The sequence below is a fragment of the Meles meles genome, chromosome 1 (genome assembly GCF_922984935.1).
Source record: "Meles meles chromosome 1, mMelMel3.1 paternal haplotype, whole genome shotgun sequence".
NCBI classification, from domain to species: Eukaryota; Metazoa; Chordata; class Mammalia; order Carnivora; family Mustelidae; genus Meles; species Meles meles.
Window position 1 is genome coordinate 150,829,065 of NC_060066.1, and position 23,455 is coordinate 150,852,519.

Sequence of the window (23,455 nt, forward strand, 5' to 3'; positions counted from 1 at the left end):
GGCAGGGGTGCCGGGTTTGCTCAGTGGGTTAAGTCTCTGCCTTTGGCTTAGGTAATGATCTCAGGGTCCTGGGATCGAGCCCCAAATCAGGCTCTCTGCTCAGCAGGGAGCCTGCTTCCCCCTCTCTCTCTGCCTGCCTCTCTGCCTACTTGTGATCTCTCTCTCTCTGTCAAATAAATGAATAAAATCTTAAAAAAAAAAAAATCAGGTCAGTGAGTGCAGCCCTGAGGTTGGAAACCCCACCAGTTTTCCAAGTTAGGGAATCCTACTGAGGTCCTAATTATGCCATTCAGCTGGTAACGAAGGCTGATTCTTCCTTCCGAGTAACAGAAGGTAGAGAATAGTAGTTAAGCACCTTGACTCAGAAAGCACAGCCTCTTCTCAAGTCAGGATTTGCTAAAGTTTGTTATTTGGGGCCAGCTGTCTTTCTCTTCCCAGCAAGATTCACTTCTGCAGGGTACTCAAGGTTTAAAATATTTTAGGACCCTACAGAAAAACTCTGCAGAATAAAATCATAGGCCTTTTTCATATTTGATACAGTTTAAATGGTGGGAACTGTGGTATTAAAATCAATAGCAAAAAAAAAAAAATAATAAGCTTTTATTCCAAAATCAAACCCTAAATAAACCCCCCAAAGGGGATATATAAACTCTTGGTACATGGTCCATGTGGCATGTAATGCACACATTCCTATAAATGTGTTATGTGTGTCCTTCATATTATAATCACATATGCAGTGATGACTAACCATTTCTCTTTTGTATTAAAATAATTATTAGGGCACCTCAAACCTGATTTCTCCAGAGTCAAGAAACAGAAAACCATTTGCAAATAAAACCTGAAGCTACCTAATTTTGTGTGCATGTGTGTGTGATGCTATTCAAAACCAGAACCAAAAATTAATAATAATAAAACGAATTAAAAGGGAGCCATACAACTTCATCTCAAGAGCAAAATACAGATGGGTAACTACATATTCTCAGCCAAATTAATGCCCATCAAAGTGCTCTTTGCTAAACGAGCAGAGAAGATATATTGAAGTTATTAATCAAGCATAATAGATACGGTATAATTAAATGTTCCCTTTATAATTATACTTTAAGCCTTAAGGAGAATTACTTTGAAAGTGTTTCCTTTGTTGCTCACAAGTTAATCTTTATTTAATGGTGATTTATTATTTGCTTTACTTCCCCATATAAATTCTAGAAAAGTAATTTATCCATTACTTATGTGTCATATGAAATTTCAAACCAACAACTTTCTGCTATAATTCTTCCCTATTGCAATCTATTTTTCTGGCAGCCGAAGTCATCTTTTTAAACCATGTATCAGATCATACCTTTCCCTTGTTAAGAAACTCTCCAAAGGGGGCACCCGGGTGGCTTAGTCGTTAAGCATCTGCCTTCGGCTCAGGTCATGATCTCAGGTCCTGGAATCGAGCCACACACTGGGCTCTCTGCTCAGCAGGAAGCCTGCTTCTTCCTCTCCCTCTGCTGCCCCCCCCTCTACTTGTATTCCTCTGGCACTCTGTCAAATAAATAAATAAAATCTTAAAAAAAAAAAAAAAAAAAAAAACCTCTCCAACGGTTTCCCACCGAATTTCAATCTAAAGCCAACATGGTCCATAAGACAATCTGACCCCTGCCTTCCTCTCCATCCTCAAATCCTAACACCTTCACCAGCGCTCCCTTGGTCCAGGGAATGGCCTTTGTTTTGTCCCTCATTACAACAGCTCAACCCCACCACTGGGTTTTTGAGCTTACTGTTCCCTCTGCCTGACCACCATGCCCACATATCTCCCCATTCCTGGCTCCTTTTTTTCACTCGGGGCTAACCTCAGAGCGAGGCCTTCCTTAACCATCCAGTCTAAGAGTCCCAGCGCCCACTTCAGTGACAGGACTTACCACTATTTGAAATCATCGCATTAATTTATATACTTACTATCTCTCCCTCTTTCCCTCTCTTTCCAAACAGCCCCTAACCTTTGGCAACCACCACTGCAAAAGAACATAACCTTCATGAGAGAGGGAATATCGCTTGTCATGTCCAGCACCATAGCCTAGTATCCGGAGCAGTACGTGACACTTGGAAGGCACTAAGAAAAATATTTATTGAATAAACGAATGAGCATTTCTGAACATATTATATTTACAGACATGTTTTAATTGCTCTTTTATAGCAAATTCTCATGAAGGCCGTATCTTTGGCTCTCTTCAAAAATCAAGGACTAGGGCATCCTCCAGCTACAAACATGCCTGGGTATGATTGCAAACAGTAGTGTTCTGATACCAAAACCATCAGGTTTTGCAAGACATTTGGAATAAACAGGCTGTTCAGTGAAAGACGAACATATTTTCAACATAAAAGTTTGTTTTGTTATAATCCTCATGTCACCCTCTGGTTTTAATCAAAGCCTCACTGGTCCCTCAAACATTCAGCAAAGATTTCTTTCTCCTGGAAGGGGCTTTACCCTTTCAATGACAGAAGAGAAGAAATAGAACACTTCTCAAAGGGTAAAAAATTTCTGCCAAAATCCAGGTTATTTTTAATACTCAATATCAACTAACAAAGCTGCCATATTTGTTTTCATTTGGATTTTTTAATTTACACAGATAAATTAGGACGCCTTTAGGTTGGGGACAGGGGCAGGTAGGAGACTAAGGACATTGCCAATACTCTAGAAGGGAGAAGAGAAGCAAAAAAAAAAAAAAAGTTTTTTTAATTTTTGAAGGCAGTCTTTTTAGCAAATTTGTTCAAAGATTTACTTTCAATTAGGTCTATGTCAGTACAATAATAAGAGTACAAAAATAATCCTCCTTTTAATCATGTTTATGTTTTCTCCACAAATCAAGTGGAGACATTAAGACATTAAGGACATCACCTTAATGTCTTGGAACGGTCTTCCTATCAGAGCTCTTTCCCATGAATCTTGACTTAAATCTGAAGACATTTTGATTTTAACTAAAATTTCGGTTATAATGCACAACCAAGGCAGTTGTGTAACTGCTTTGGATCCTAAATGCAAGTAACATCGAGCCTTCTATGATTGCATCCTTTGGGTGAACCCACTGCACATGCAGAGTCATGTCTGAGAAAATACGCAAGTGAAAATATAATAAGGTTTCAATGGGTTAATACTGGTAGAATACTGAGAGCACTGTGTCTGGCATATGGTAGGAGTTAAAGATGAAATTGTTAAATTAATTAAGGCTTACACTACAAAACAAAATTTCTAAGCAAGAATGAACTTTACATTTAAAATGATCATCACGGGCATCTGGGTGGCTCAGTTGGCTAAGCGTCTGCCTTAGGCTCAGATCATGATTCCAGGGTCCTGGGATCAAGCCCTGCATGGGCTCCCTGCTCAGCAGGGAGCCTGCTTCTCTCTCTCCCTCTGCCTGCCACTCTGCTTACTTGAGCTCTCTCTCTACCTCTGTGCCAAATAAATAAATAAAATATTTTAAAAATAAAATGAAATAAAATAAAATGATCATCACAATTAGAGTTGTATAGTTGTATTTCCAAAACTTAACTCATTTTTTAATAACATTCAAAAAATAAAATCCTTATGTGACATTGATACGTATTTAATAACCATAGCTATAAAGATGTTGTTTCATCACTAATTTCATTTGTGATTAAAGAATTCTAAAGATGAGCTGCATTTTCCTTGAGCCTTTCCAAGAAGTATACCAGACATCACAGGAAACAGAGCAGAAACACATGATATTGACTCGGTCACTAATGAGCTCCCTATCCAGTTAAGAGATTAGACAATCACAAAACAAACAGTGGGAATTTTATGATTACATAGAATTAGATGCTGTATTTTATCCATAGAAAGAGAGACAAATGTGGACTAGAATAATCAGAATGGGTCTCATGGGGAAAATTATTACAAATGTAAACAAAACAATAAATTTCAGAATTATAATTCCTCTAATAAAAAGAAAATCAGATTTGAATCAGTGTAATGTGCTACAATAACATATTCCTACAGAGATCATTTTAGCCACCAGGCACACACACATTTGACTACACTTCATGCTAAACTATGTAACTTTGGCGTGTTTTTTTGTTTTTGTTTTTGTTTTTATGAAACAGACTTTCTTCAAGCCAGTTTGAAAGGAAAAATACTCAGTTACTCAATTAGCCTTTATATATGAGCATTCTGACTTTAATTATAAAACACTATTCAATGAACAGTGTGTACCTATTACTAAAGCCATAGCACATTCATCCCTCCCTCCCCTCCTCAGGCTGGGTGGGATAGTAGGTCTGTCACTGAGCAGGAAGGCCTAAGGCTGCATTTGTCCCTCTATCCACCACAAAGAGGGGTCTTCAGTAGGCAGGAAAAATGAAGGTAGTTCCAAAGTAGAGATCTCCCTCTTTCAAGCTAAAACGTTTTTTAGTGTTTTCGCCTGACCAGGGAAGGGGGTAGGGAAGGGAGGGGAGCAGAAATTCCTCGGGACTCTTTGGGTTCTATTATTTTGCTCAGTACCTGAATACACAGGGCATCACTCAGAAATCACTGTGAGGCATGATTTTTAATTGACTGCTTGGTTGTCTTTTTATACTCTTCGGCAGATAAATAATCTCTGGTGAGTCAGGCGGGTTTGAACTTGAGATTTTGGCAACCATATAAAACAAACCAAGAAATTCAAAACAAGGATAGCACCAACATTGTGGCTTACATCCTAATGTTAATTCATACACGGCAGGGAGGCGGGGAGGTGTTAGAGGCAAGGGCGCCAATATAGGTAAAAGAGTTTATCATTCATCTTTACGGCCAAATATAAATGGTGTGCTAAATGGACCGTGTGGAAATCCACATCAATCTGAAACTATCTAAATAAGCAGAATGGCTTTGTATTACTATCATTTAGCTTATACAGATAAACCTAAAGCATGCAATTAGGAGAAGGTCGATAGCACACAGAGGAAATTATTCCTAGAGAGACTACTGGATTTGCGAACATCCAGGAGAGCCTTTAGCAAACTGGCTTCAGCACCCATATCCATAGATCAGCCTGCTATAAGCTTTGAGGGATGAACTAATGTAACAAAGACGTCTTCTAACTGCCATGCATTTAGAACTGCTTGGTATGTTTTTTCTCTTGTCTTTTCTCAGCAATTCTTCATACTCCTTTGAAATGAGAAACAGTCTGCCCTGTCTTTGGACTTTCAGGAGAGAAAAGAATCACCACACACTTAGAATAATTTCAAAACCCCTTCATGCTATCAAAGTTTATTAAGACTCTGGAACTTTTAAAATTCTTCGGTATGTCAGGTAGTTTTTCAGTTCAGAAATAGTGTACGAGAGAAATACTCCAAGTGTCTGTGGCAAAAATACGTAGTTATAAAAGCACATAAAGATTAAACTATATCTGAAACTAATTCTCCATGCACGCAATGAACAAAGCATAATGATAAAGATATCTGTTGCTACTTTTGTGTTGCAATTTGGAAACAAATTTTATGTTAGGAAACGAGGAGTAAGAAGGCATTCACATAGTTCTTTGTTTCGATATGCGGTTCTAGTCCAGCTTTTCTCCAAAGAATGCATCCGTAGTGTCAACAGACCCATAGAGCATGCCAGATTGCAGGAATATTCCCTGAAGTTTCTTCCTGGTGCACAGGTCTTGGTCAATTCTAAATGGAAACCTCAAGCAGAACTGGATGAAGGATAGCCCAATTACAGATGCTGATGACCAGGGTTGTCAGGAGCAAATTCCTAGAACTAATCAGAATCAATCTGCTTTCTAAGCTGCAAATTTAACCATGTTCTTCCATTCCTTGACTCCCTTCTGGTTTAACTTCATACTTCCTGTATCAGCAAAACTAAAGCTGCTATCAAAAAGTCAAGCAGAGAGAGTCAAGTATCATATGGTTTCACTTATTTGTGGAGCATAACAAATGACATGGAGGACATTGGGAGATGGAGAGGAGAAGGAAGTTGAGGGAAATTGGAAGCGGAGGCGAACCATAAGAGACGATGGACTCTGAAAAACAACCTGAGGGTTTTGAAGGGGCGGGGATGGGAGGTTGGGGGAAACTGGTGGTGGGTAATAGGGAGGGCAGGTATTGCATGGAGCACTGGGTGTTGTGCAAAAACAATGAATACTGTTACACTGAAAACATAAATTAATTAATTAATAAAAATACTACTAGTAGCCAAATATAAGAAGAAAATGTACTTCTCACATTTTATTTTTCAATGTCAGAATTCTGGAGCCTGGAATACCTCTGAAACCAAGACGTATGGGGGTATGACAGAGGGAGGAAAAAAATTCTATCCATTTTGTTTGACTGTTATGATGATGCTGTATTCTAATCATAAGAATGGCACTAAAAGTTCCTTAGACAGCATCAATAAGAGTAAATGCACAATGAAATCCAGAATATTCAAAGTCTTTTGCTCTTACTGTAATAATAATTGCTTATCTTAAGAAAAATAAGAAAATAGAATTCTATAAATAATAATCTTGATTCAATACCTATGTATTGAACTTTATCACTTAAAGAAAAAGAACATAAATTTTTTTCAAATGCCCAAGAAGCATTTAAAGAATCTTACAGTAAGAAGTTAACTAATTTGAACACATTAAGATTTACAAGTTGGTATAAGAAATTTTTAAACTATTAAACCAGACAGCTCTCGGGGTGCCTGGGTGGCTCACTGGGTTAAACCAGACAGCCCTCTAAAAGTCCTAATTTAAAAAGAAAAAATGCAAATATAAAAATATTGATAAAATAAACAGATATAGGGGCGCCTGGGTGGCTCAGTAGGTTAAGCCTCTGCCTTCGGCTCAGGTCATGATCTCAGGTCCTGGGATCGAGCCCCACATCAGGCTCTCTGCTTGGCGGGGGGGTCTGCTTCCCCCCTCTCTTTGCCTGCTGCTCTGCCTACTTGTGATCTCTTGCTCTCTCTGTGTCAAATAAATAAAATCTTTTAAAAAAATAAACAGATATAAATGTATACTTAATTTTATATGCATGATAAATACAAATTAATAAGTAATAATATCTTCAGTTATAAATTCTCAGTACAAAAATGTGCTAGTTAATTCATACTCTCAATGAAATTCATTAAATTATACTAAAATATCAATGTTGGCTCAAGACAAAGTAGAAAACTCAAACCAAAAATCAGAAAATAAAACCCTGAGGCATATGTACCCCAATGTTTATTGCAGCACTATCCACAATAGCCAAACATGGAAAGAGCCCAAATACCCCTCAACTGATGAATGGATAAAGAAGATGTGGTGTGCCTATATATAATGGAATATATGGTGGAATATTATCCAACAATCAAAAAGAATGAAATCCTGACATTTGCAATGACATGGGTGGAACTAGAGTATATCACACTAAGCAAAATATGTCAGAGAAAGACAGACACCATATGATTTCCCTCATTTGTGGAATTTAAGAAACAAAACAGATGAACATAGGGGAAAGGAAGGAAAAATCAAATAAAATAAAGACAGGGAGAGAGGCAAACCATAAGAGACTCTTAAATATAAGGAACAAACTGGGGATTGCTGGAGGGGAAGTGTATGGGGGATGGGGTAATTGGATGATGGGTATTAAGGAGGGCACTTGATGGAATGAGCACTGGGTGTTAAATGCAACTGATGAATCACCAAATTCTCCTCCTGAAACTAATACTGCACTATATGTGAACTAACTTGAATATAAATAAAATCTTGAAAGAAAGAAAAAAAAAACTCTGAAACTCTATCAAAAAACACTGAAATGATGCCAAATCATCACAAAACAGCTCACATTCACATTATTTAAATTATTGAAGTACATAGAGATAGAATCTCCCTGTTGTTTTTTTTAAACTAGCACAATTCTAATATTAAAAGCAGAATACAATAAAAGAAGGAAATTATAGACCCATATAACTTTTTTAGACATAAAAATATGCACAAAAGACTTCCCTGCAAAATACACAAACGTTCAACATCGTTAGTCAGAAAGGAAATGCAAATCAAAACTATAATGAGCTACCACGGGATATCCACTGAAACAGCCATAATACAAAAAATGTTCCAGAAGAAAATAACAAGTGTTGGCAAAAATATAGAGATATTGGAACCCTCATACATTGCTGATTGGAAGGTATAATGGTGCAGCCATCATGGAAAACAGATTGGTGTTACCGCAAAAAGCTAAACATAATATTACTATGTGACCCAGCAAACTTCACTTCTAGTTATATACCCACAAGAATTGAAAACAGTGTTCAAACAAAATCTTGTATACAAATGTTCATAGCAGCACTTTTCACAATAGCCAAAGGTGGAAACAACCCAAATGTCCATCAACTAATGAGTATATAAACAAAATAAGCTGTATCCATAGAAATGAATATTATTCAACTACAAAAAAAAGAATGATGTACGGATACATACCACTACATACATGAACCTTGAAAACATTATGCTAAGTGAAAGAAGCCGAACACAAAAGGCCACATATTTTAAGATTCCATTTATATGAAATATCCAACATAAGCAAATCCATAAAGACAAGGGACTAGTGGTTGCCAGGGGCCTCAGGGAGTGGGAAGCAGGGAATGGGGGATGATTGCTTAATGGGTGTGGGGTTTCCTTTCAGGATGATGAAAACGTTCTAGACAAGATAGTGGTGACGGTTACACAACATTTTGAATGTAAAAAGCGTCATGGAATTGTACCCTTTAAAATGGTTAAATCACGAATTTTATGTTGTGTGAATTTTGTCACAATAAAAATAAATTATTACTCAAAAAATGATCTCAATTATGGGAAAACATGGTCATGAAAGGGAACACTCTACCTTGTAACTGATAGACTGAATGCATGTCTAAATAAAAAGTGAAGAAGACGGTAGTTGTACATAAAGTTAAAGACGGATCAGCAGGGTGAAATAAAGGCCCAGAAAGAGAGGTGCCTGGGTGGCTCAGTGGGTTAAAGCCTCTGCCTTTGGCTCAGGTCATGATCCCAGGGTCCTGGGATTGAGCTCCACATCAGGCTCTCTGCCAGCAGGGAGCCTGCTTCCTCAGCTCTCTGCCTACTTGTGATCTCTGTCAAATAAATAAATAAAATCTTTAAAAAAAAAAAAAGGTCCAGAAAGAGCCAAACACACTTAATAATTTCATACATACAAAGGGTAGAATGTTAAAGAGTTACAGAAAGATCATTCAATAAACTATTTGGGGCCAGGTAGCTAACCATTCAAAAGAAAATTTGTATTATTAACTTGCAAACAAAATAAACTATAAATGTATTAAAAACATAAATACAAAACATGAAAAAGCAAAAGTGCTAGGAAAAAAGAGAGGAAAACCAACATCATCTCAGCCTGAGAAAAGTATTTCTGAACATGAAAGCAGTAACCACAAAAAATCATTCACTACTTTTATAAATTAAAATACTAAATTAAAAGGCTAACGATGAACACGGAAAAATAATTGCTTTTATAACAACTGATTTTATAGCGGTTTTTATATAATAGCATTCTGTTCTTTGTTATCCAAAGAGTTCTTGAAAATCATTTACAGAAACCTACGTATTCACAAAAAAAGAAGATAATGCTCAATTATATAAGAAAAAGAAAGTTTATTCTATTAATCAAAGAAATTAAACCAATCTATTTTCCCTATCAGAGGAGTAAAAGTATGCACTCAGAATGCTAATAGTGGTAATCTCCAGAGAGTGGGATTTGGAAGATATTTTTCCTAATTTGAATGTGTAGTTTACTGTATCTTTTTTACAATACAATTTTCTACTTAGAGAAAACATTGCATTTTTTAAAGTAGCTCAAGAGGACAGGATACACAAAATTTAATGGTCCTTAATAAGGAAAAGATACCTATGGAAATAAAGAGGCCTTCCTTTCCAGTGAAGTTCCTAGGACACAGGCATGTCTCTCTCCTCACGTGTTACTCCTACACCTGGCTTCCTGCTTTCCACTTCTGTCCCTGCCTTGTCCCTGCTCCTCCCTGCTCTCCACTCCTGGATGTCTCCCAGTCCTTCCTGGGCATTCCTGTGGGTTTTTAATTTTCCTTGTTTTCCTCCACTATTTACTAAGAAATTCATACAGCAGTTAACACTTTTCCCTGCTCCCAGACATGGCCAAAATATGCAAACAGCTATATTTATTCCACATTAAAAGTGGAAAGAGAGGGGCGCCTGGATGGCTCAGTTGGTTAAGCATCCACTCTTAATTTCGGCTCAAGTTATGATCTCAGGGTTGTGAGATAGAGCTCACTTAAAAGTCATTCTCTTCCTCTCCCTCTGCCCTCCTCTTGCTCTCTCCTTCTCTCGAAAATTTTTTTAAAAATTAAAATTTAAAAAATAAAAATGGAAAGAGAAGAAAAAGTATGAATTAGAGGTTGGAGAGGAGGGCAAAGACCATGGATAAAATGAAGAAGCTAAAAAGGATGATTCCTAGAAGGTGCCTCAGGAATATTTTCCCAGGTCAAGACTCTGTCTCTGCTTCACTGTCCACCTAGAGAGACACCAAGTGTTCTACCTAGCAGAAGACTGCCAAATGAGTAAATCAATGGGTAAATTAGCAAGTACATCTAAGCATAAGTGATTTTATTTTCTTCATTTCTATTATCAATGTTCATAGTAATCTGGTTTTCTCATATTTTCAGTCCTTTCCAACGCTTTCTTAAATAAATTCTTGGAAAGACTTGGTGGTTCTTGTAATGCTTCATTTCACCCACATTTATTTCTCTTCTCTATCCTGAGTCACTTTTCTTACCAACAGACAGTACAAAATACTGATTTGAATTATTAAATTATCTTATCTTATGATTTAATTTTTCTGCTACTCATGTGCCATTATTTGAAAATTCTCCTAGCTTTTAATATTAATTTATCACGACCTGCTGTGTTCTGATAAGGTAAAAGTCTGTCCTAAATACTAAGTTTCTTATTTGTACATTCTTGTATCTCTAGGAATTATATACATTATTATCTCTTTACTCCTTGGTTTTTACATTACTTCACTTAGGACCCCATTTATTTCCAGTAGTTTTTTCTCCTAAATAATGTACTATAGAAATTTTTCATTTTTGTATTATCAAAAGTCATCTCATCCACATACATTCTCAAAAGAATACCTGTTATTCTCTTATAACATAAATGTAATCAAATATCTTTGTATTTCAATTTCCTACACATGCCTTCCCTTCTCTTCTATGAGTATCGTTTCTTACAGCATAGATATTGTGAACACTTAAATCAGAGATTGTTACTGTAGTATCTAAAACACTGCCGTGCACAATAGTAGGATGCTCAATAAATATTTGTCAAACCTATAGACAAGTAATAATTGTGGGCCACCAAATCAGAAGGGACTGCCATCTACTAGAGCAGCCATTACTCCTTTAATAACTAATTAAAAAAGTGCCTTCAATTGTCTCATTGACAAAGGTATTGTCTGGCAGCAATAATATTTAATAGTAACAGCGACAAAGATGATAATGTATAATCACTGATGCATACGATACTATGTCAGGCACCATTTTAACTTAGATATATGAATTTATTTAGTCCTCCCAACAACCCAATGAAACATTACATATGAAGAGACAGGCACAGAGTGGTTATGGTCACAGAGCCAGGAGGTGGAATAAACAGGATTCTTCTTAGATCTCTGACAGGGTATGACTTTCACTTCCACTAAGTTACAAGCTCTTTGAGGGAAGAGATTTATCTCACTCCCTGGAACTACTCACAACCCGAACATAGCACAGTGTATGTAACAGTCTCAATAACTGGGAGCTAATTTTAACCTGATCCCAGTAATTTATAGATTAATACCTTATGAATGATTATCATTATAAAATATTGGAGCATTCGAATTCAAATAATGCAGATCAGCAGATAACATCTTTATTACTGGCAAGACAGTGAAATAAGGAAGGATAACCTGAAACTTCAGGTGGAAATGCCCAAGAAAAATTTTCTGAAGCTTCAAGCTCCCTCCGCTCCTTTCCACGGCAACCACACCTTCTTAATAGATGAGGACATGGTAAACACCTGACTAAACACAAATGACTGATTTTCTAATTGAGATGGTGGGTAGTGGTAAAAGCAATAGACTTTTTGAGGATTTTGGATTTTAGATTTACTACCAGCCACCCACTGTATTATGAGATGTAGGGAGGTCAGATCATTTTTTCTGATAGTACTTTCAAGTAAGTCGTAGTATTAATAATCAGTTCACAGATGTAAAAAAATTGGCTTAGAGTAACTCCCTGTCACAGCCAAGCGGTGGTTGGGATGGGACCCTATCTCCCTGCCTGTACTTGAATAATTACAGCATCTTAAAGAGAAGGCTAGATTTAGAACTGTGCACAAAATCTAAAATAAATCCTTTTATGTTATTCAATTGACTCTGTCTCCTCATCATCACCCTGCAGCCACTCCATGTTGGCGTTCTACCATCAGGAGGAGTGAGAAAAAACAGCCTCCCTGTCTGTATGAAACCACAATTGTACCCACTCTTCTGTGGCATTACCATCCTTACACTCAGGAGAGGATGGACAGAAAGACAGGTTTACACAAACTTTGAAAAGTAATACTTGCAAATGTGAAAAGATCGTTTTCTCCTATTAGGTGAAGTCTTCTCTAAATATAGAAAAATGGCATTGATGTACCAGGTAAAATTTGGTGTGGCTAGAAATGCCTTCCAAAGCAAATATAATGGAAGTTATGTTATATACCTCCTGTAAGGATAAGGCTAAACAAAGTTGGAGTGCCTGGATGGCTCAGTCAGTTAAGTATCTGCCTTCGGCTCACGTCATAATCCTGGGGTCCTGGGATCAAACCCCACAATGGGCTCCCTGCTCAGTGAGAAGCCTGCTTCTCCCTCTCCCTGTGCTGCTCCCCTTGCTTGTGTGCTCACACTCTCTCTCTCTCTCTCTCTGTCAAATAAATAAGTAAGAAAAAATAAACAAAGTTAAAACTGGCAACCTTGAGAGATTCTGGGCACATTAACATCTTGAATTGTTCTTTAAATGTTTTGGAGCTTAATAAAAACCTCAAGACACATTAAGCCAGAGACTTTTATATCCAAGAGGGTATAAATCTAATCCACATGTTTCTGATTCATTTACTTTTGAATCATTCAAGCAATGTTTTTAAGTGCCCTCCCAATGTCTATGGTATCTTTGGGCATTTTTATAACTCTTTTGCCTTAAAAACAGGAAATCTTGTTTTGCCAAAAGTAAATTAACTTAAAATACCAAAAGTATTCCACACCACTATACACATCTAAAGCAACAGAATTTTACGATAATTCTCAACTTAGCAATGTCTCTTAATTGACTGACATTTGCTGGACCAATCTTACACCATACTCTTTCATGGAGTGAGATAAACTCAAAGGAATTCAACTCCAAAGGTCTGTATATAGCTCAATATGTTCATCAAATCACACCTATCTGTAATATAGCTTATATTTTGATAATGTATAAATAACTGGACTTCTGATAGACTCTGCTAAGCTGGACCCTGTAGGAAAGAGACTTTGTATCTCCACATCTACCCATCACTGCACACAGAGTGACCAAAAGGGGGGAGCCATGGTCAAGACAGCTTCCTTTAGGAAGGTAAATTCCCCAAGAGCAAGGCTCTCATCATTTGCCATAAGCCTTCTAAGACCTGTTCATTTTGATGCCAATACCTATAGTAATTCAGTCAAACTTCAATCGGCTACCCAACTTTTTAAATTATTGCTGACAAACATCTTAGTGACTAAATGTTTAACTACACTGGCTAGAAACACTAGCATTAGGAGTCAATAATCTTTAAAAAAAAATCAAGTTCAAATTTTATCTATGCAAGGGAACACATTTCTTGGATAAACTCATCTACCTAAGAAATCTATTTACTTTTCATAGGCTCTACTCTTCTTTTCCCAAATCAAAATTATCCTCTGTCCCTGAAGTGAAAGTGGACAAATGTATGTCCTTCTAGTAAAAGATTGCTGAAGTTTAATAGTGTCTACAGGTGCTGACTTAGGGAACAGATTAAAAATTACCATTTGGTTTCAGCATTTGCCTAATTAACTCTTACCTACAAAACCGAGAATCCACATTCTGGTCAATCATTTGCAATCTCTGGACATTCATACTACTTAAGTTACAGTCAACCAGTCAACAACTATTTATTGCTCTGCTAAACTGATGAAATAAGCATAGCAATAATAATAAGTTCCTTTCAGGGTTACATATTCTAGAACAGAACATTAAAAAGAATAATTACTTGTATAAAAACAAAATAATATCAAGAAAATGTTACTTGAAGGGCTGATAAATGGGTTTTTTCCCCTCACCCTAGAAACATCAAAAGAATGTCTTCAAGATTTACTTATTAAGGAACGGTGACTCACGTAGGATACACAGAAGACAACTGTATAATTGTCATTTTTCTCTTAAAGATTATTGTATTAATTTGTTGCTAAATGAAATTGTAAACTAGTCAGTGACCCTTGTCGTTTCCTGTATTTTTCATTTGGGATTATAATTGAATGAATTTATATGACTCCCCAGGTTTAAAACTATAAAATCCAGATATTGTAAAAGTTTAAATTTTATTGAGCTATCGTTTAAATTAATATTACATTTGTACTACATTTCTAAATCTTAATTCCTGAAAACACACATTTCCTCCTTTGGAAAAATAGCACATTATATTTTAAAAAATTTTTAAAAACACCACAGGGGATTTTTAGGGCAATGAAATTATTCTGTATGATACTCCAATGATGGACACATGTCCATATTCATTTATCCAAACTCACACAATGTACAACATTATGGAAAAACACTACAGACTTCAGTCAGTAAGAACGGGGCATGAATTGTGATAAATGTACCACACAAAAGCAGGACTTACTAATAAGGAAGGGTAACGAAGAGGTCAGGGAGAACATGAGCGAATGTACATGCAAATGTAAAATCTGTGCTTGTCACTCATTTCCCTGTAAACCTAAAACTACTCAAGAAAAAATAAAGTCTACTAAATAGAGGAAGAGAAAACTCAAACAACATGATCATCGTACCTGTGTATTGGTTGAACTAGATCATTGAAATTAATAAAGCATTCCCTTTGTCATCAGCTACAAATTTAAACAGGTTTAGAAATTATGCCACTATTGCCAAGTTTCAATACAATGAATCTTTTTTTTTTAATATTTTATTTATTTATTTGACAGAGGTCACAAGTAGGCAGAGAGGCAGGCAGAGAGAGAGGGAGAAACAGGCTCCCCACTGAGCCGAGAGCCCGATGCGGGGCTCAATCCCAGGACCCTGAGATCATGACCTGAGCCGAAGGCAGAGACTTAAACCACTGAGCCACCCAGGCGCCCCTCAATACAATGAATCTTAACCAGCACAACCACTGTCATCTGCACTATTCGTCTGCTCCATTTAGTGTGTGCACAGGTAACTTTGTTCCAGTTTGAGGCTTGAAACTGACAGTGAAAACAGGTCAAAAATTGGGCACAGATGTTCAACCAGATTATAAATCCACAATTTATATTCGTCAATCAAAGAAAGAAGACACGTGATGTAAAGTAGGGCATTGGGGGAAGCTATCAATATTATAGGACTACCATGGGAATCCAGAAGCTTGATTTCAGAGATATTTTTTAAAACTTCTTAGTTTTTCAAAATACAGGGTGGAGAGCGATGGTTCAGTCATTAACACCCATGCAATTTTTCCTAAGCATTTAAGGAAAAAATGGAGAAATGTTTCAAATGAGATGTTAGCACCGGGTGTTATTTGGCATTCCCAAACCTGAGTTTTTTTTAACGAGGGTTCCATTTAGAGCTGACTGGTGGCCTCACCCTAATACCAAAGGCACATGGGTCCAGACCCCAGAAGTTATAAATCTTTTAGTCAGAATTTGCTATAAAGACCTAAGTCTCCACAAGAGAAACCAAGAATGCAAAGAATGCGTCAAATAAAATATCAATCCAGCAGGAAGTGTCGGTGGCATACCCACTATGCATCTAACAGAGAAATAATTCTTACGCTAAGAGGCATTTTAGAAACATTGATCCACTGGTGTCATAGGTGTGCTGACAATTCATAAACAGAACATAGACCTGGAAAATGTCGCACAAAAATAAAATTATGCTCCCAATAGAAATATGTCCAAAATAGGAATTAAATTGTAATATCTATTTCAACAGTGAAGGAAACAAAAAATTCAGGAAGAGAAATTAGAGAAAAACAAATTCAAAATATCCATGATGAGCATGAAATCTTGCTACCTTCCACAGTCTCACAGCAGTCAACCTGTCTGTCACTCCTTTCTCTCAGTCAAAAGCCAGAACTAAGCAGAATTTTAAAGGTGACTGAGAACTAACAGAAACCAAAGCACCAGTGATCACCTCGGTTGCCCAGACCACCTGTCTCTCCTTGCTCTCTTGCTCTCTATCCCTTGTTTTCAGGTTCTCTCCAGAGCTACAACCTTCATTTAAAATGCTTCTTTAACTATTTTCAGGTACCTCTTTTCTCATCTTCTTCCTATTCTCTTTCCAACCCTTAATTAATTTCAGTGCTACTCACACTCACTTTTTATTTTGGAAAAGCTACTCTATTTCAACGTTTAAGGGAAAAAAAGAAGTCTCCTCTGAAGGGAATTCCCTTTGTCAAGTGGCATAATTTAAACTTCAAGAATGAACGCTGAAGTGATTCCAAGTATTAACAGAACTGTTCTCTGCTTCAGGTTCAAGTAACTATAGACTATGAGCACAGATCAAATTCTGGCTTGGTTTCACCTCAGGCCTCCTAAAATGGTAAAGGCAGGTCTCAAAATGTTGACTTACCACTGACAGACCCAACCTAGCTTCCCTGGGCTTGGGCTCCCAGGACAAATTCAAGACAATTCAAGAAAGCTAAACTGAGACTGTGAGGACACAATATGAATAAAGAAATCTTCAAAAAGTAGAAATCTGAGGGGTTTGAAGGGTCAGGGGTGGGAGGTTGGGGCAACCTGAGGGTTTTGAAGGGTCAGGGGTGGGAGGTTGGGGGAACAGGTGGTGGGTAATGGGGAGGGCACGTTTTGCATGGAGCACTGGGTGTTGTGCAAAAAGAATGAATACTGTTATGCTGAAAAATAAATAAAATGGAAGAAAAAAAAGTAGAAATCCTTTTGTAAAATAAAATCAGCTGTCAGGGATCTGTCTGCAACAGCAGGTCTCACAAACTTTCTTGTGCATCAGGATCATCAAGATTGTTTATTAAAACTCCTCTGGCAACAATGTTTAGACATGGCCCTGCTAGGGGTCTAGGAAAACTGCATCAGTAACAAGCACCTTTATAGGACCAGGCAAGGGATGATCACTACATTTGCATTCCATCTACCTTCATCTCCCCTACCTGTGGCTCCCCGTATTATTATCTCTAGCCCATTTGCTCACCAGTACCGAAAAAGGAATGAAAATCATCTTTACTGCCATCACTAGCTCTATATGGAGGATTGTTTTTCTAATTCATGGCATGTAGTTACTCTTTCCATCATAAAGTAAAATGATGAAGGGAGTTATGGCCATACTTAAAAAATCGTAAGTATTTTTTTTCTTCTACCTAGGAGATACTATAAATGACTGATGTTTGTTGTTAATTCCTTAACCTTAGTTTTCATTTCCAAATAAAAATCAAACATAGCTACTGGCTACATTTAAAAAATTTTTTTTTCCTTGGGACGCCTAGGTGGCTCAGTGGGTTGGGCCTCTGCCTTTGGCTTGGGTCATGATCTCGGGGTCCTGGGATCGAGCCCTGCATTGGGCTCTCTGCTCAGCAGGGAACCTGCTTCCCCTTCTCTCTCTCTGCCTGCCTCTCTGCCTACTTGTGATCTCTGTCTGTCAAATAAATAAATAAAATCTTTAAAAAAAAAGTTTAATTTTTTTTTTCTTAAAGGAATGGAATGATAAGGGAAGAATCCCTGGTTTTCCTACCAATCACACCTCTCCCTGAAATATGGGCATTGTTCTTGGGTTGGTGAACTAGTGATTTCTTCACCTAACCTAACCACAGAGTTCACCTCAACTATCCAACTATCTCAACTCATCACCTCCCTTTGTAAGCCAAGACCTAGTCCTGTATGTTTAGAAAAACCCAGGAGCTAATATGTCTTTTAGATAAATTAAAAGTCTGTGTGACTTTCTACTAAGACTTAAGTTGAGTCCATTCCAATACTGTATTATAGTTGGTCAATTTTTTTCACATTTTGACACTAATCCTAATAAGTATATTAAAACTATGTTGCTCTGTTAAAATTACTTTATCCTCTTCTGCAAGCAGGTTACACTATAATTAGAATTGTTTAGCAAGACATTTCTTTCAACGCAGGACTTGTAGGAAAATAACCATGTGTACCATAAATAGCTTAATCCTGAGCCAGAGCTGGGTGTTAAAGTAAGTTTTGAGTAGGAGTAAACTCCAGCATTTAAAAGATTGAACAGTGCTGCCTCAAGACCACAACTTTGAAAAAAACAACAAACCTTGTATTCAACAGGGAAAAACAAAAGAAAGCAGAAATTGTCAAAATGTTAGGCTCTTACCAGAAATGGACTCCAGCAAATGCAGGAGACACACATAATAGCCAGGAGCTGGATGACCATTTCAAAATGATGAGACCTGCCTTGTCTGTGCTGCTGACTTTTAAATTTAACTCTTAAAAGTGTAATTCCTGTGATGGCATTGCACAAGAATGAAACGCCAAGGGCTAAGAGCCCCAAAAAAGAAAAGAGTAGAAGGTAAAACCTATCTTCCCAGTCTTTGATGTGCTCTGTTTTGTAGAAACACCAGGTCCTCGATGCTTGAATTTTATAGTTTCGATGCCCAAGGATGGGTAGCAAAGCTATGAAAACAGCAAACAAGCACACTCCACTCAACATCATTTTCACGTGTTTGGATGTGATTTTCGTAGAATGAAATATTGGCTTGGTGACTCCAATACATCGCTCAATGGCCATCACACTGCCTAGAAAAAGTGGACATAGACCAGAGAATACCATGCAGATACCAAAAATACTGCAAAGGATGTTCGACTGGTCAAAACGGATCCAGTCTTTATCAGAAGCATATACAAAGACTGCTATAGCTCCATTGATGAGGTGGCCAAAGAAGTCTGTGATTACCAGGGCACTGGCCAAAAGTAGAAACGATGCCTTGGACTTCTGTCTAAATCTCTGATAGGCCTTCATGAGAATAGCAATGGCAAGGCTGTTTGATAAAATTCCCACTGTCATGAAGATGATTGAAAAAAATACCGAAAACTGGTTTTCCGTCTGGCAAGTTGTATTTGAAAGGAGCCCAGCTGCAGGAGACACTGGCTGTTTGGAATTGTTCATAGACATTGTTGTGGAGATTTAAAAAAAAAAATGCTGGCCACTCAAATCATCTCTCTCTCAGCACAGTGCAGGCTTGCAGTCCGGACATCTGTAGCATAAAGACAGAGGAAGCGTGAGCACAGCACAAACTGCTCATTTGGCTTTTAAGACTGACGCGCCCCAGCACCCCGTGGTGGGACTCAGACGTATCTGGCCTATCATAAGCAAGGTTGCATCATACCACAGCAGCACACATCTGCCTGCCTTTCCACATTTCACTTCCAAGGTAAAGAAGCTGCCAAAATTGAGACCCCTTCAGTTCAGTCTGTGGCCTCTCTGAAAATGGGTACCCCCAAAATCTCCCCCTGACGCCTCACAGGCACCTTAAAACTTGTAAAGTTGACAAAATCCTTACCAAGATTCGATTTAAACCCCATGAAGTTTTTTAAAAGCATACTCGTCTATTTAAATAACGAGGTGACATTTAGAGTTTCTGCTTTTTTCTTGGATGGGCTTTGTCCCCAAACTGCAGATTATTCTTTAAGTGAGCCACCTGTTTGTCAGAAAGATAAGTGAGCCACCTGTTTGTCAGAAAGATGAGACAATCTTCTTCAAGAGGACAGAGTGGACCAGCAAACTCACTGATGTTAAATGGGGCTTCTCTCAATACGTTCTAAAACCGTTCCATTTAGATCAAATTTCAGCAAACCACAGGCCTGTGGGACCTAGGGAAGTTCGAGGGGTGAGTCTCTAAGAAGCGTCTCTGGTCCAGCGAGCACCTGTGCAGAAATCCCGGCTCGCGATAAGAAAGGAGGCAGTACGGGGTGCCTGCCTGGGTGGCTCAGTGGGTTAAAGCCTCTGCCTTTGGCTCATGTCCTGGTCTCAGGGTCTTGGGATGGAGCCCCGCCTCGGGCTCTCTGCTCAGCAGGGAGTCGGCTTCCTCCTCTCTCTCTCTCTGCCTGCCTCTCTGCCTACTTGTGATCTCTGTCTAATAAATAAATAAATAAATAAATAAATAAATAAATCTATCTATCTTAAAAAAAAAAAAGAAAGAAAGAAAGAAAACGAAAAGAAAGGAGTAGTTCGTCGCGCTCCCCGCGACATCTGCCGATATGCTGTTGACCAAGTCACAGCTGCAGGGTAGCAACGTCTCACACGAAGTATTCATTTGTGTTCGTTTATCGTTCTTTCCGTGGTGCGTTGAGGCCTGAGTCACAGACCCTCCATACCCACGACCACAGCCACACGCCTCGAGCTAATTCGACTGAGGTTTCCCCGGAGCGGCTTTCCGGGAGGCTGGGAATTACCGAGCCAGCCTTTCCTGGGCCGGGCCGGAGTGAAGCCGCCCGGGCTGCCCGAGGACGGCTCCTGCTCCGGGTCTTAGCGCTCAGAGTTCGCCCTTACTATCCCATGGCCCCTCTAAGCCTCTGCTTGCAACATCCTTTCCAAACCTAACTTGCTGAAACTTTCTGCTATTGCTCAAACGCCCCGGGGCCCGTTTCCCTTCCTCCCTGGGGGGCGCCAAAGGCCTGCGCTGGCCCGGGTGCGGGACTCCCAGAGTCGCCGGCCGGACGGGCAGGGATCTCTCCGTGGTCCGATTCCCTCCCCGGGGAGCCTTTCTACACGCTCCCTACCCGCGCAGCTCAGAATCAGTTCGGGTCAGCAGAACTAGCTCCCCAGCTCGGGCATCTGGTCCAAACTTGCCAAGCTCAGACTAATGTGCCCTCCAGTGCGGCCGGGTGAAGTTCCACCTCGGTGGGGTGGAGCATCCCGAGGCCGACCCGTGGGAAAGCAGCCGCTGGAGGGCTAGTTACCTTGGCATCCCCGGCCGCCGGTAGGGCTCTCCGGCGAGAAGGGCGCCGGGTTCCGAGTGCCATCGTGCTCCGGGTTCCGCTCCGCCGCCAACGCGGGTTCGTCCCGCGCAGCGCCGCGCCGCGCCCCCGCTCCCGCTCGGGCTCCGCTGGGCGCAGCCGCGCGTCCCTCCGCGCGCTCTCCCAGCTGGGAACCTGCCGGCGCGCTGGGCTCCCCCGGTAGCTCAGCACCCAGCGGCGCTCGCAGCCTGGGCGAGATGGAGAACGCGGGTGACCTCCGCCCCCCACCCCCGCCCTCTCCTCTCTGTTCTCCGCCCCCTTTGCCAGGAGCCCAGAGCCGGACCCGGAGAGACCAGGGTTCCGCGCTCTCGGATGCTGCGGCATCTGCATCAGCATCCGAGCGGCAGCCCCACCACTTGGGGAAAAGTTTTGTTTCAAACTCAAGCTCAACGCGCCACCTCTAAAGCTGCAAAATAGGAATCCGCGGAGCTGAGGACAGACAGACAGCTGTCGGGGCGGCGTGCTGGACTGTCCCACTGTAGTCTGCAGACGGAATCCGCCCCAAATCCAGCTCGAGAAGGAGAAAGAAATCAGGCAGAAAGAAAGAGACGGTGTATTTGAGGAAAGGGCTTAGCGGGCCTATATCCCCAGGGAGTTAAAAACAAGCATTTAAGCCACTTGTTGTAAATCAGAGTCACTGCCTGGGGGTTCACTATCAGAGGACGGGACTATGTTTCTAACTTTCTGAGGAATGTGAGAAGGGAGAGGGGCGAGAAGTATTCTTGAAGGACACCTGCAAATAAGGTATTAGTAACATTTTAATGATTTTTTAAAAGCCCAATGTTGACAGTATTTCTAATGGTATGTTTACTCAGAGTTATGAATCTAAATTTTGGGGAGATCATTTTATTATCAGGTGAAGAAATACCCACTACTTCATTAGGAATTATGTTTTGGGTCATTTTAATACCGTAACTGATTTTTGCTAATATTGTTTTAATCCATACCTATTATGTCTCATTCTTCCAGCTAAACACTTACAGGAATCTATTAGTGACCTTTGTTCTTTTTATTTTAGTAAAATTTTGCCACCATCTATGTGAAAAAATCAGTACAACATAGAAATAAACCCTCTTTACTCTGTTCTAAAGTCAGAAGGGGCCTCTAAATTCCTGGAAATTGAAAAGGATCGTAAAATGCTAGAGTGAGATAAAATAAATTAGCCACTAGCTATAGAAAAGAATGATTGCACAGTTTTCCTCTGTGGTAAATATTGAGAGTTTTTTTTAATGATATGATCGTGACCTATAAAATAAACTGCTACTCAGGTATGGTCAGGGAATTGAACATTTTGATTAAGCAAATATTCCGGTTAGTAAAGGAATATTATATCCGGAGGAGCCAGTATCCAAAGAACAACTCTGTAATAAACTACACAGAAAACGTGAATGCCATAAAGCACTATCATTTCCCTCAACAATTAAGAAGACTTAATCACATTACATTGCAATTGCCTGCTTATTTATGTCTCTCTCACTGAAATGAATTACTGCAGAGGTCTTGTTCCTTTCTCCACCCTCACCTAGGACTGTGCCTGGTCACTTATCAAATGTTGTTTGAATTCATCAATGGTGCCATCCCAGTATTATAGTTTGAGATCTTGAAAAGTCTCCATCTCTCACTTGAGCACCTCACTAACATCAGCTTTTCTATCTACTGGGAGAAAGGAAGGAAGGAAGGAAGGAAGAAAAAAGAAAGAAACCTCATTAATGTAATGTTAAATCATAACATGCATTATGTAATATATTCAAAACAATAGTAATTTATGTTTCAAAATACTACATAAATCCCATTTTTTTTAAGAGAGATAGACATGGAGAGCACAAGCAGAGGAAGGGGCAGAAGGAGAGAAACAAGCAGACTCCCTGCTGAGCAGGGAGTCCAATGCAGGGCTCAGTCCCAGGACCCTGAGATCATGACCTGAGCCAAAGGAAGATGCTTAACCGACTGAGCCACCCAGGTGCCCCGTTAATCCCATTTTAAAAAATTATCTACTTTGCCTGTATTCTTGGAGTTTCTTTTTTGGAATCCACTCCTCAATCGAGAGGCATTCCACTTGAAGATCAATAAAAGATTCTAAAGCACTCTTCTCCTCAAGATACAAAGAATATGTTACTATTAGTAGAGCAAGTTACTAATAGATATGAAAGATTAAACAACTAACTCATAAAAGAAAAAAGTTACGCACACGTGTGTGTGTGTTTGTGTGCATAGTCTGGCCTTA

The 23,455-nt window shown here is 39.2% G+C and overlaps 1 protein-coding gene across 1 annotated transcript in view; it reads right to left on the reverse strand.

The window, feature by feature from the left end:
- PTGFR (prostaglandin F receptor) overlaps positions 1–21,371 on the reverse strand; it is a 56,598-nt gene extending 35,227 nt beyond the window's left edge. Inside the window, exons 1-2 of the mRNA XM_045997931.1 lie at positions 21,175–21,371; positions 18,590–19,469 (exon numbers count right to left, since the gene is read on the reverse strand). Of these exons, the coding sequence (XP_045853887.1) occupies positions 18,590–19,387 (798 nt within the window). The 5' untranslated portion in view covers positions 19,388–19,469; positions 21,175–21,371. The remainder of the gene's footprint in view (positions 1–18,589; positions 19,470–21,174) is intronic.
- Between the last annotated feature and the right edge of the window lie 2,084 nt (positions 21,372–23,455).